Here is a 14,656-nt window from a genome sequence, read left to right as displayed (position 1 = left end):
ACGAGGTCTTGTCACCCCAGGGACGATATGTGTGCTGGCCACTTTTCAGTAATCAATGTCAAATTTACTTCCATCAAATTATGATTACATAAAGTCATCAAATTAACACAGTCAATGTAAGTGAGAGTGGTCACTATATAGTGATTGTATGTATCTTGTTTTTGTGTCTCTAAAGGTGTGAATTCTGTCTGGATGAATTTTTGAAGGGCATCCGTAAGTCTCCGAGCAGCACAAATTTTGCCAGCATGGTGAACATCCTGACAGCACAGAGCCAGTCACATGGTATGCCCTTGACTTTATTATAGCATGTTCACTTCCTTTTGGCAAGCTTTTTATTACAATCTGGGTTTCAGAAGTGGAAGTACTTTGATGTTCTGCAAGTTTCATTATGTTAAGAGTTCAAATGTACTCTTTATTTTTTGTCTTGTCTCATGACAACAAGAGAGATTGTAGAAAGAATCTTTAGGGAGAACAAAACTTATTGTTTTGGTTCGTGCATTACAAAAACAAAACAAAACAAAAAAGGTCTCAGGTATGTCACAGTTACATGTATATAGTTTCCTGAAGAGACATATACCAGATGAGAAGATTACTGTAGCCAAAGAAATTAATGTGTGTGAGCTATGTCTTTTATTATCAAGTAGTAGTAATCTTGCACATGGATATGTTTCTTCCTCACTCCTTTTAGATCTTTAATGACAGTGCCCAAGTACGTCTGGTACATGTTTGTTAGTTAAGTTGTTTTTTGTGAGGGATTTGACATAATAACGTGAATGTAATATTTCTGAAAGCAGATAAGCAGTATCTCACCTGTTTCACTGCAATGATGATATCCCATATTATATACATGGAGGTTAGATTTTTTTTTTTCCTCGACAATTTCTACAGAATTTGTGTACTGAGTGAGGATCAATGAAATTCACCTAAATGTTTCTGCCGAGTTGCAGTATCTATTATCTTACGTACTGAAAGAAATTTAGGCTAACAGTAGTTGAGGTCGCAAATGTAACAGCTATAAGAAATCAGTTTTCAAAAAGAGAGTTGAACTGACAAGAGCTAATATACATTCTTGACTGGTAGCCATATGCAATTAGAATCTCCTGTCGAAATCTAGATCAAAGTTTATTGGTCTATTAGGGACAGTGATAGTTTGCATTTGGTATCACCAGCGCCAGGAGAGCTGACTCCATTCTTCCAATTCAGAGGCAATAATTGTTTAATTTTACAACCCTGACATCTCACACTGAAAGTCAATCGGCAGCCAGTGTTTGGTGTCAGTGGTAATGATTTATAAGTGCTTTGAGCACTTATGTATGCCAGAGCGGCCTGATCAAATAGCTGTTGTTATCATTATCATTAGTTGTAGCTGTAGTATTGGTAATAGAATGGACATTATTATCGTCATTGTTATGATGATGATGATGACGACGTCGATGATGATTATTGTTATTATTGTCAGTATAATTATCACCATAATCATCATTAATGTCATCATCTTTATTAATGCTTGTCAACATAACATTCCACTGTTTTCTATTTTGGTAATAACAATTAAACATTGTTTTTCTTATACATATATTTAATGACCAAAGAGTTTTAGGCTTCAGAAAAATGAACTGAAATTGATATGATGCAATACTGAACTCAACCTGTGAATTGAATGTTTTGTCATATTTATGAGATGATATCACATAGCAATGCAGAAAATCTTTATCTTTAAGTCCTTAATGTTTTTTCAGTCACTGTTTCTTCCTTCATAAAACTTATTTAAATGTGCTAGCATTTGTCTCCATGAAAAGGGAGATTTATAAAAGCAGAGAAAAAAATAGTTTAAGGGATATTAATACTGCTGAAACATATAGAATATATACCATGTAATCTGAAAGTCATGGACATGAATGCAAAATTGTGAAATAGCTTGCTGAGAGCAAAAACATCTTTTTCTGTCTCTTTTTTTTTTCTACCAAAACAACCTTTATGTTTTTTGATACCATTGGTAGTCTTGAGTCATAATTTCAGTTTAGTTTGCTCTGTATTTCCTGGATGGCAAAACTTTATCTTTGTAAAGTAGTCAAACAATGTCTGTACTTTGAGACTCTCGTAGATTAGAGGCAAACATGTCACAGTATGTTAGATATTTTACTTTACTACTGTTTTAATGCATATTCCATGCTTAATGAAATATCAGTGTACAGTAGTCAAACAATGTCTCTGCTTTGAGATATTTGTATTTTACAGGCTAATAAATGACAATACCTGGGATATTTTCCTGAAATTATGTGCTTTATAGCATCCTACAGTCACAAGGTGACAAAGGTATCAAATCATTCTTGTGATTGTTGCGCCACATAGTGTTACATGAAAATATTGATATTCTGATAGATGAATGATCATTTTTCTTAATAAGAGGCATATTTACACTTGTGACCTGCGCAATGATCAATTACAGAGGGTTATACAATTCAATTTAATTCACTTAATTCATAATTATCAAAAAAAAAAAAATATCCACAGGGTAAAATGTGAAAGGGATTAGATGTCACCATTTGATTTCTCTTCCATGTAACAAAATCCTGCATGTCACATGTTCATTGGATTTCTTTGTGACATTCTGTACATTTTATCTTTCTGTGCTGCGATTGTAGATGAACTGATACAGTTCACTGCCATGACGTGGATCAGAGAATTCCTGGGACTGGCGGGACGGACATTACTAAGCTTTCTGTCTGCCCTGCTGGCCGCTACGCTCCCCTGCCTGGCCTATGAGGAACCACAGAGAAGAAATATCCTTGCTTGATTCTGAACAAGTTTGGTTCAGAGAGACCTTTGGACTCTTAAAGGGGCATTCCAGATGATTTTCATGATCTCACATCATATAGTATATAAATCAGCAGCTCCATGTATAGATTTGTGGAATTTATTGTGGTTCTTGAGAAGAGAAACATAACTTTGAAAAAGCTTTATAAACAAATTACACTGAACAGTGTTGATGACATAGGAGGCTCACATATTTCAGAAATGTAGCAGTGTAATTCCATTACAGTACAGTACTCGCAGCGTAATCGGGTATTGCTTAAACGGGTACTCTGTTTGATTGGGTAGTAATGTCAAAGTCAGTTCCAATGCACATTAAAATGACCTGATAATCGGGTTGCCTCTCCGCATAAATGGGTAAATAATTTTCTTCTAATCTAATTTCTACCCACATTTTATCGAAGATGTAACATGTTAAGAAATCATGCATGTCAAATTTTCCATGGCTAATTGCATTCTCTGCTTAATTTGCAAAGGAGACCGATCATTTGGGGAGTGATTAAACATGAAAACACATGTACATGTACATACTGACTTTCCACACGAAAACGAGCATTACACTTGTCGCTGGCACTCACAAATGCATAGACAGACAGGAGTTGAACACACTTACGCTCCTCCCTTGCTCCGCAACAACATTTACAATACGAGAAGTTTGCAACGAAAATCAGGCCATGCACCAGCTCCATAATTTTGCTTTTCCCCAATCACTTCTCGAAAAGTAATCCAACGTTCTACGTGACTAGTGCACACAAAAAGATGTGTTCATTTCGGAAAACGTCTGCATGTTAGCAAAGAGTCTATAGTCAAACAACAAAGTTTTCTGAAGACATATTTGTCCATAAAAAGAGTGTAAGTTATTGCTCATGACTGAGCAAGTGTAAGGTATGCATAATGTGCCGTACAAGCACGTGTGTTAAGCATACAGTGTAGGTGTTTGGTGCAGTGTACAATGCATGTAAATGCACATTGTGTGTGTCAATTGTGAATGAGACGTGTTCTTCTGTTAATCGGGTACTCCGCTTAATGGGGTAAGAAACGCTCTGCCCGAGCCTACCTGATTATGCGGAGAGTACTGTACCACTTGCTTGCGAGTTCACCTTTGTATAATCTTTGCATGTCTTCTTCTTTTGTTCTGTTTCCTTGAGCCCCAACTCATGCATTCTTATGGTGACCCTGCCATGTCATCATCCTTGTTCATTGCAATTTGTTATGAATTTCAAAAAACAATTCTAATTCTTCATCCCAGTTATCATAAATTCTGAATCTCTGTCCTCAGTATAACTAATTTATAGTTGTTCAAATGTAAAAATCTGAAAATTATTCGGATATCTTCTTTAACCCCATTGAAGACGAACTAATTTTGCTATAACACGCATTACCCATAGACACCTGCCTGAGTATACTCTGGACCGGACTTCAATGGGTGAAATGGAAATGAAATTCAAATATAAATGTAGATTGAGTGAATGCAGCAATATTCATAGTAGAACATATCAGAGAATCTTAAGGAGAGTCAGACTATCCATTCAAAAGTTATTAGTTATAAGTTTTGGTTCTGCCATCATTAGATAAGAAGACTAGACTACAGTTTGTGACATCATGCACCCTCTGTATACCAATATGAAAATATGAAGAGAATTCTACAAAAGCGATTTAAAAAAAAAAAAAAAATGAAAAGTATACATTCCCTCGACTTGTAAGTGACATGTGTTAAATTTAACATTATTCCCCTGCTTTCTTAAATAGGTAAGTCAAGTGCTCTTTTATCATGCTAGAAAAGTGGAAATATGCTGAATTTTTTGTATATTTTCTGTATATCTCAATCTGTACATGATGTCAACAGTATCATCACCTCCATGTTTTGTTTTGTTTTTTAGCTGCATTCTAAGTTACATATTAATGACTTTGTTTGGATACAATCAGCTCCTGAGGGAGAATGTGTGGATCCTTGACTTCATCACTCACATATCAAAGAAGTAGCCACAACGGTCAATCAAAGTTTGATGCGGCTGGTAACCCATGGCGACGATGAAGATGCACCTCAACAAATGAACTCAAACACCCAGGAGAAGACATCAGAAGGGTAAGATGATTTTGGAAGACTTCCCTACTCATTCTGTTCCTCCGCCTTAAAGGTATATGTGTACCTTTCAGGCTACCAGTCTTCAAACCCAGTGAGCTATATTCTTGTGATCAATATCTTGTGAATATAATATTTTTCAGTTATTTCTTTCCATCAAGTCATCAACATATCATGTATAGTTGTCTCTGCTAGAGTGGGCAAGAGATCATGAGGTAGCCTCTTTTTACCAACTCCAGCAATACAGAGAAGCATATCCAGTCATGAGCTTTACTTGAACAGTATGTTGGTATCATCTTCCATTTTAGTGGACTGGTTTTGCTGTTAATGATCCCAGCTGATTAAAACATGAGACTGCTCAGTACTTTCCTTAAAGGTAGGGGATACCTTTTGCAGACTTCCCAAAATGCAGCAAAACATTAAATATGAACCTCAGGGGACTTGTTTAGGCCACTGCTGAGAAATTTGGAAGTCAACATTTATCTACAATTTGAATAATGCACAAAACTCAACTACTCAGAAGTTCTGTGTGTCAGCCACACTTAAGCCTTTTTGTTGCAGTCTTCTGTATCTTTTATCTATTAAAACACAAATCTAAAAGTATAAGAGCTGATGTAATAACATATAGAGTGTGTGGCAAGAATGTATATAGAAATGTTTGTAAGTTTGGATGAACTTTCTTCACAAAATATACATGATGGACAAACATGCAGTGCATGGGTCTGCAAAGGTAGCCTAGTAATGTACTGGAATTTACGGTGAGCCCCGAAAAAAATTCAATTCAAAATCTAACGGTCAATAAAAATGTACTAAATGTTACCTTCCACTTTCAATACTTTATGGGAGTTTCTAAAATGATACTCTCTTCAACATACCACTGTATTTATACAACTCTTCATTTAAGGCATGCAAATGGGATTCCCTACCTTTAATGTCCACTCTTTCATTTTCAGAGATTATGTAGTGATAATAGTGCTAATTATCATGAGAGATCATAGTGCAGAAGATTAGGGTAGTGTATCAGCAACATTAGAGTACCAACGTGTGATATAGCCATTCCTTGCCATGGAAACTCATTCTAAACAGCCTCACCTACCCCCAGTGTTTATGATAACACCTGGTTCCAGCCCAAGCTGTAACAAAAGACTGTACATCATTACTTCAGTACTTTATAGGTCACCAAAGACACAAAAGATGACAGTCATAATTAAAGGGACTGTACAGTACTGGTTAAGGAAGGGATTCATGTTGTGAACATTCCTAAGTGAGATAATAAGAAACCTCTAATGAAATATGAAAAAACATGTAATTTTAAGAAGGATTCAATGTTTATTTGATGAAAATTAGTTTTCAAATGGCAGAGATATCCAAAAAAAGTGATGATCATAATAAAAGGTGACAGGCCATGCCTTTTATTAGGATCTCTTTGTTTCACCTTGTTTTGGGATATCTCGCCATTTCAAAACCGATTTTCATCAAATAAACTTTTGATACCCCTTAGAATTGCATGCTCTTTGACATCTCATAGAGTGGTTTCTGAATATCTCGCAAAACGTTTAAAGCTAAATCCTCACCACAACCAGAACTGTACACACCCTTTAAAAGCATAGATTGTGAATTATATTGTGATAAAAATGAAGTAATTGCAGTAATAGCAGCTGATTGACAAATTGCCCTACATCGACATAAATTTCATAAATTTGAATTGCAGTAATAACCCATTAATATTCCCTACACCACCTCTCTCCATCTATGCTTGCCCTTCAGGATGTGGGCTGTCCCACCCACACAGCTCCAGCTAGCTCCCATAGTCCAGGTCCTCACCCGCTACTTGGGACACAAGTCTATGCAGACCAGGGATGCTGTCTTAAAGTGGGTTTACCATTTACTCATCAAGACTCCGAAGAAGGTGAGATTGAGAACATTCCTCTCTGGTTGCTCGGGTGTGCCACAGGGCAAGGATGCCAATCTTGTGGAAAGAAGCAAGGTGTTACAACCTGAAGGAGATGGCGATGATTAGCAACACACTTCTCATTTTCTGTGACGCTGGACAATAATAAAGCCACATCATCGCAAATCATCTGGGAGGAAACTGACAAAACTTGACTTTATCCCTTGAGCGCTACATGTGCCATCTTCAGAAGCTTCGTACCACATGGGTTTCCTTGAACTAATTATGCATACATTAATTTGCATAATGTACATATTCATGACAAAAGCCTCTACTTAAGTTGTGGAAGACCAAACCCTCAAATATACTCCTAATTCCATCATAGATTTATAGAGACAGTGCTGTAGATCTTACCTTCACGAGTGAGTTTAACCATGATTTCAGTATGAAGGTTCACCATACTAGATTGAGTAGCTGTCTTGGCTCAGTGGTTTAGACTACAGACAGTCAATCATGAGGTTCCTGGTTCAAGTCCCCTGGCTGTGGTGGTTGGGCCCCTCAGCAAAGCACTCCATCCTCATTGGCTAGTCCTTCCGAAAAGACGTAAATCATCAGTCCGGTGGCTGCTTGCATGTCCTAGCTACCACTTGAAACATACAATGCAATTTAATTAAATTCAATAATTCTTTGCCTCATTTATTTATCTCTTTCTCCTCTATCATGCACTAAGAGGAAGGTGGTATTAGAACACCCAATCTTTTGTTCTATGTAGAAAAAAGGTGATGAATGGGTCAGTATTTGAACACATGTGTTTGCCATGAAAATGTAGGCATTATTTGTAAGGTAACTTTCTCCTTGTGCAGATCTCATGTGGCAGATACCAAGAGATACAGGATTTAGAATAAACCAAATTACGCTGCATGAGAGACTTAGAATTAGATTGTACTTTTTGAGTTGGAGCTTTTGTATTGTGAATTTTTCAACAATGGGTCTACAAGTACAAACTTTAGAAAATAGATAAACAAACAAACAAGTAGATCCTGTTTACACGTACATTTGTGTGTTTGGAATCACCTGCACTTGACAGTGAAGACATAATTAATGCTGTGAGAAAATTCATGTTTAATGCATTTGCACTAATTTTTTAGTCATCTTATTGATGAGTTCATTTTGCATGTCCTTATCTTTTGTTTCTGTAGATATTTTACCATGTAGAAAAGCTCTTTCCAGTTCTTCTGAAAACACTGTCGGACCCATCAGATGAGGTACGTATGATGTGTTCTTATTGACGAGTGCCGTAAGTGAGATATTAGCTGCGGAAAGAATCAGTAGAAGTTTTTAAATACAGGCTTGGTATGCTGGGACAGGCATCTAGGATTACTTATTTTTGCTTGCCACAAATACTTCTGTTATCCCTCTGTTATTCACCTTGAATCACCTAGAATCACCACATTCTTTATATCATGTAATATGACTTTCGCTTGGCATGTATGTTGAAATGCCAAATAAATTATAATAATAGTAATAATGATAATCCCCAATATTCTGTAGTTCATTCTACTACAGCAGATGATTATCACCATTGTAAGGAATATTTTGCAAAGTCAGTTGAGAAGAGCTCATTGTAAAAAATGGTAATAAAAAGATTTTTTAAAATGTTTTAATTAGATATTTTTAACTAATTTTCTAAACAAAGAAATAATTCCTTGCACAATCTTGTAAATCATAGTTTTTGCTACATTGAAATGTTTTGAGTTTGTAGAATAATAATTTGCACATGAGAGAACAGTGATGAAGAAAAATTTGGGGGGAGGAAAACATGATAAAATCTTTCTTGTGCTAACTCTCATTTCTTCTTCAAACTAAGTGGCCCTATTCTTACGTTACTGTCTTGGATTGCTTGTCAGGATTAAGAGATCCACTTTGTTCTTTCCCCTGTCCAGGTTGTTCTGCGTGATCTCGAGAACCTTGCTGAGATCGTGTCATCGTCGGCTGGTCCAATGTTTGTGGCCGACCAGCAGTCGTCCAATCAGCTTATGCCGTCGTCGACGACCGCCGTAGTAAGCCCACGGTCTGTGACCGGCACTAACAAGTACTTCACTGTCTTCATGGTGGAGCTCCTGCAGCTGTTCCGAACCAACCCTCAGCTCTTAGAGGACAGGGGGTCTTACATCATCAGGTTTGTGCAAACCCGAGATGTCTGCTGTGATTTTACATATGCCAGTGGGTGCCGCCATTTATGATACCAGTTCAATTTGACATATTTAGCATCATTGTAATGTTTGCATACGCTCAAACCAGATGTAGATGTTGCAGTAGCTTTTTGTATCTCTAGTAGTTGTAGTAGTAGTAGAATTGGTAGTAGTAGTAGTAGTGGTAGTAATAGTAGTAGTAGTAGTAGTTGTAGTAGTAGTAGAATTGGTAGTAGTAGTAGTAGTGGTAGTAATAGTAGTAGTAGTAGTAGTTGTAGTAATAATAATAATGATAATAATAGTAATAGTAGTAGTAGTAGTAGTTGTAGTAATAATAATAATGATAATAATAGTAATAGTAGTAGTAGCAGTAGTAGTATTAGTAGTAGGGTGGTGGTGGTTGTAGAAACAGAGGTGGTATTACAGTTAGCAGTCACAGATGATTTATTAATAATTTCCTAGTTTGAGGAGATTCCATTCCATAGTAGTAGCAGTGTAGTCATAATGGTAGAATTAGTATTAGTGGTGACGGTAAAAGTAACAGTAGTAGTAATTGTAGGTGAAGTTGTAGTTGTTGTAATGATGCTGACAGTTCTTGTAGCTACAATGGTGAACGAGCATACATGGAGTGGCAGTGGATGTAGAAATCAAAGTGATACACTGAATAGCAGATTGCAGCTCGTTTCAAGAATAGCCCCGATGATAACATGACTACCAGTCAAAATTGAAATCTCCCTCACAGACAGCTGTGTCTCCTGCTGAATGCTGAGCACATCTACCAGGCTCTCTCCAAGATTCTCCTGGAGACACCAGACATGAAGTTTGCCACCACCATGGTACAGACACTCAACACCATCCTCCTCACCTCCACCGAACTCTTTGAGCTGCGCACCAACCTAAAGGAGCTCAAGTCAGAGGTGAGACGCCCTCCTCCGGGCTCTGAATAATAATGTAGAGTTTGGATGAGGGGATGCTGATATGTGTGATGTATGCGGTACATTTATGCCATCATAATTTGTGTCCATGGTAATCCATGGACAAGACTTAAGATTGTCTCTGTGAAGCAGACCTATGAGTTTGATACCCTTCTGCTTGCCAAGTGACTGTAGGGAATGCAGTACCAAGAGTTATGAATCTTGTCACAATTCATCTGAGTTACTTCCCCAGCTCAGCAGGTGGCTTGTGGGCACTACCTTTTATTGGTATTTTATCTTGGTCATCAGGAAAATTCCTCACTATTTCAGAAATACATGCGACTTGAAGTCTGTGGGACTGGCAATTTTCTTTTGTTGTGTAGAAATTTTGTTACAATCAAACAAGTAAAGTATATCAAGATTATATGGATTTTTTTTTTAACCTGAATATTTACTTGAATTTTTACTTCGTTGTGAATTTTTACTCCGTTGTGAAAAAATGTTCTTATAACCTTGCTCGGTATGACGTGAGTGCACTGTATAATTTACAGCACCACCCTTGCATGTGAAACCAGTGACTGTTTCCTGGTTGTCATTTGAGCATAGCACATGTTTGCAAGTCAAGGGAATTGATGGATGTAATGCATTTTGTAAACCTGTGACTTTTCTACCACCACACAGGCAAGTTGCAGTTTGTTCTGCTGTCTCTACAAGTCATGGTGTCACAGTCCCGTGGCCACGGTCTCCCTCTGTCTTCTCACCCAGAACTACAAACATGCCTGTGATCTCATCTACCAGTTGTATCCTTCTGTGCTTTATCATCTTGTCTTATATGATAACAAAGTCTAAGAGTACTTACAAGATTTTGTCCTTGTTTTGTTTTCCACTTACTTTGTCAGTATCAGAATGTTAATATGTGCTCAGTGTTCACGCACTTAGAAAGTCTCATTCAGGTGCTTTCTGGTTCTATAATGATTCACAAATTGATCAATTACTTTGACTGGCCCGGATGCATATAGACATAGATATGTATGAACAAAAACATGCAAGTACACTTTTTTTCCAAATAATGTTTACTTCCAATCAAATAATACAAGAAACATCAGCTCACTTTCATATTTCTGTACAACATAAGATTTTTTTTTTCTCAAAATAACTACAATAATTAATACATTTTCATGTTTCAATATAGCAAATAAAAATGGCGATGGTACATCAATTACCAAAGGAAAAATAATGAAAGTGTGTTATATCTAAAATAAAACCAATCCCAAAAAACAATTCTCCTTAGCTGACCTAAATACCCTTCCTAACCATGTACTACTTTACTATAACTACCCCCACCCCCCCCCCCAAAAAAAAACCCATACATATGTACACTGTATGTGTGTATGTGTGTATGTACACACATATACACAAACGCACATACACACCACCCACACAATCATTATCATCATCACTGCTATTGGTGTGCTGCAGAGATTGAGAAATATGAAAACACATGTCAGAATATACCTTGAAACTATGCACTATGCATATTTCAAGTATCTGTTGACTGAATGATTGAAATGTCATTGTGTCATCAAATGATTTATTTGTAGTTAGTTTTGATGGAGATAAGTGACCAAATTTGAATGTATGAAAGGTTGTGCAATTTTGTTGTCCTGCTATTCCTTGACAATGCTCTCATCAGTGGTGACCTGGAAGTGACTGTAGATTTCCTCACAGAGATAGACAAACTGGTGCAGCTGATTGAATCACCCATTTTTACCTGTACGTGATTGGTAGCCATGCCCCTCATTTCCTAGCCTATAGTCTAGGTGGAAGATGCAGCCATTGTCTCTGCTGTCATGCAGCATATCTCATGAGGCGAGAGTACTGTATAAGCTGTTTTTTTCGCGAGAGTTTAATTTTCCCAAATTTTGTGAATCACAGTTGGAATGCGAATTTAACAACACACAAAACCTTACCATGAACTAATGTAGTAATGCGTGTATGGAGGCCTCCGTGTCAGTTCGCGAAAACGACATCTCAGGAAAATGTTCGTGACCTCCACATTCACGAAAATATCTGTACGCTAAAATAATGGCGTATACATTATTGTCTTTGCAAAGCGAGACTACGAACAGTGAATGTGTGCGAAGCATCCACCACCTCTATCCACTCATCTCGCTGTAGTCATTGTTTTCTAATTTTCAATTTCAAATTGGTGGCAGTTTTTGTACGAAAAACTGCCGATTCATAGTCGATAAAAAGAAAACAACAACTAGAGCAAGAGGAATGGATATTGGCAGTGGATGGTTCTACTGCTCATAGTCTTGCCACATCAGACGTATAGCTTAGCAAAAACAATAATCTCACCGCATCAGACGTTTAGTGTTACAGCAAAGAAAATAGCTGCTTCCTCCGCCTAGATTATAGGCAACTCATTTCCTGGAACTCTCATACATGTAGATTTATTAGTTATGAAATGATGGCGATTCTCCTCAGCAGAAAGTTATTTTAAAGGTACTAGCCCACATTTGCAAACCCACGAAAATCAAAACTGCATAAAACCGGTCCAATATGACTTCAAGTACAAGTTATAACAGTAACATACCTCACCTGTTGCTCTTTGTCTATACCATTCGATAAAAGAGAGAAAATCATCGTTTTAAAATCAATTTTCAAACCGGGTCAACCCGACCCAAAATCGAATTGCGAGCGCGGGCTAGCTACGTGTATCGCATGCATGTAGTACGCGCGTGGACTGGAGCTAGCGAGCGTTTTTATACGCATGCATACAGTGCATTTTCATTTATTTTTATGAAAGTAATGGACTAATTGGAACGAAATTTTGCGCAGGTGTTACTGCAATCATACCCAAACTCCATGCTAACTATGAGACCAATTGCTGCAGGTTTACAAATGTGGGCTAATACCTTTAAAAAGAGATCATTGCACTGGAAGCAGGAGAGCGGTTGACTCTTGAGCAGTGCAGACTAATATTGTAGAAGTGGAAAATTAAGATTAAATCTTATCAAATTGATTTATGATTAAATGATTTAATAACTAGGGGCAAATTATTTGTTTTCATCCTTATTCAATTGTATCTCATTCATGTTGGTTTTACTTTCTTTTTTTTTATTGTACCTTTCTTCACTGATAAGCCAAGGGAAAAATTATGTCTTTCTTAGACATAGAAGAATAACCATTGTGTATGATGTGAAGAACACTTCATTTTACATTTTCTCGCTGGTTCCATAATGGATGAAAACTATGACTCTCTCTCGCCTTCCAACCCAGATCTTCGCCTGCAGCTCCTGGATGCTGATCACAATCCGTACCTCCTCAAGAGTCTCTACGGCCTCCTGATGCTGCTACCACAGAGCACGGCATTCAGCACTCTCCACAATCGGCTGACCTGTGTGCCAAACATGGCCTTCATGGCGGGCTCAGCCACACCCTCCAAGAAACTCTTCCTGCCAGGAAACAAGACCCATGTGGATTCTTCAAGGTGACAAGCTTTGCTAATTTTTCCACAATAAATTACATTCATTACTGGTCAGTTTTGCTCTGTTTGCATTTGTTACGTACTCAAAAAGCTGCATCGCTTCGGTGATCTCTCGAATTTATCCCCAAATTGCCTAATCCTTTGGCTTTATGACAGGTTCAAGTGTGTATGTGTGTGTGACACACAAACACACTGCTGTAGCTTCTGACCATTTGAGCATTGTGAATTTAGGGTTTCTGGGACGAACACTGAACTAGGACTTTCTATAGCTCAGTTGGTAGAGCATCGGGCTAGCATCTGGAGGTCTCGGATTCGAATCCTGATGGAATCCCATTTTCTTTACTCATTTTTCCACTAAGCTTTATGTTTGTTACAGTGTTTGTGCTGGTTCTGTTTGGCTCGTATTTGTTTACTTTGCATGAATGTGTATTGTATGATTTGTGAATGAAAAGCACTTTCAGATGCTGTAGCCACTATTGTCCACAGTTTCATCATGTTTACCATTATTTTCAGTAATTTTCACAATCTGCAACAATTTAACAACTCGACAACTCACCACAGCTGTCCTGAGTGCTGTTAGATTAGTTGCTGCACATGTTGTGTCATGGAATCATCACATATGTTTTACGATATGGGACTGGTGTATGATGATTCCAGTAAACACTTCAAAATTCAACAAAATGATGCGGACATGTTCAAAATGTGCACAGTGACAAGCAGAAGCTTTTTTCCCCCTGCCAGATATTGTGCAATCCCTTCATGTGTCCTGTTATTATTCTTGTCATTTTGTCTCATTTATTTACCATCATGGTTTACCCTCCCTCCCTCACATCTCCCATCTCAGCAAGGGGAATTCCCCTCAAAAGAACATCAACTGGGCGGAGCTGCTGGACCACTTCAACTGCATCCAGTCAGAGCACGGCAAGGCGAAACGGGCGCGGCATGGCCCCCTGGGAAACCAGGAGAATGCGCTGGAGTCATGATGGTGTGGGATGACAGCATCCCATCGGCAAGGAGATGCTCTGGCCTCGTCTGCAGGTGGTGCTGAGGCAGAGACTCCAACTCTCCTGCTTGTGACGGGAGATCTCCCGCCGTAAGCCCATTTTTGCAAAATCTCCCGTTCTCCCATTTGAGATACAGTTTCTCCCGCCGTAGCTCTGAGTCTCCCGCTTGAAATGATTTACTAAGTGTCATCGTATGTTGAAAAATACGCCTTAGATAGCACGAGAGAGCATCTAGAACCCTAGAGTTTCCATTAACACATAAGCA

The 14,656-nt window shown here is 37.9% G+C and overlaps 1 protein-coding gene across 1 annotated transcript in view; it reads left to right on the top strand.

The window, feature by feature from the left end:
- LOC140233388 (protein VAC14 homolog) overlaps positions 1-14,370 on the top strand; it is a 33,059-nt gene extending 18,689 nt beyond the window's left edge. The window contains exons 7-17 of the mRNA XM_072313494.1: positions 176-282; positions 2,646-2,788; positions 4,788-4,900; positions 6,665-6,806; positions 7,988-8,053; positions 8,732-8,967; positions 9,723-9,897; positions 10,576-10,694; positions 11,588-11,667; positions 13,180-13,390; positions 14,232-14,370. Coding sequence (XP_072169595.1) covers positions 176-282; positions 2,646-2,788; positions 4,788-4,900; positions 6,665-6,806; positions 7,988-8,053; positions 8,732-8,967; positions 9,723-9,897; positions 10,576-10,694; positions 11,588-11,667; positions 13,180-13,390; positions 14,232-14,370 — 1,531 coding nt within the window. The remainder of the gene's footprint in view (positions 1-175; positions 283-2,645; positions 2,789-4,787; positions 4,901-6,664; positions 6,807-7,987; positions 8,054-8,731; positions 8,968-9,722; positions 9,898-10,575; positions 10,695-11,587; positions 11,668-13,179; positions 13,391-14,231) is intronic.
- Positions 14,371-14,656: the final 286 nt, after the last annotated feature.

This window comes from Diadema setosum, chromosome 9 (genome assembly GCF_964275005.1).
Source record: "Diadema setosum chromosome 9, eeDiaSeto1, whole genome shotgun sequence".
NCBI lineage: Eukaryota > Metazoa > Echinodermata > Echinoidea > Diadematoida > Diadematidae > Diadema > Diadema setosum.
The sequence above is the reverse complement of the archived record's forward strand: the minus strand, read 5'-3'. Positions and strand labels throughout refer to the sequence as shown.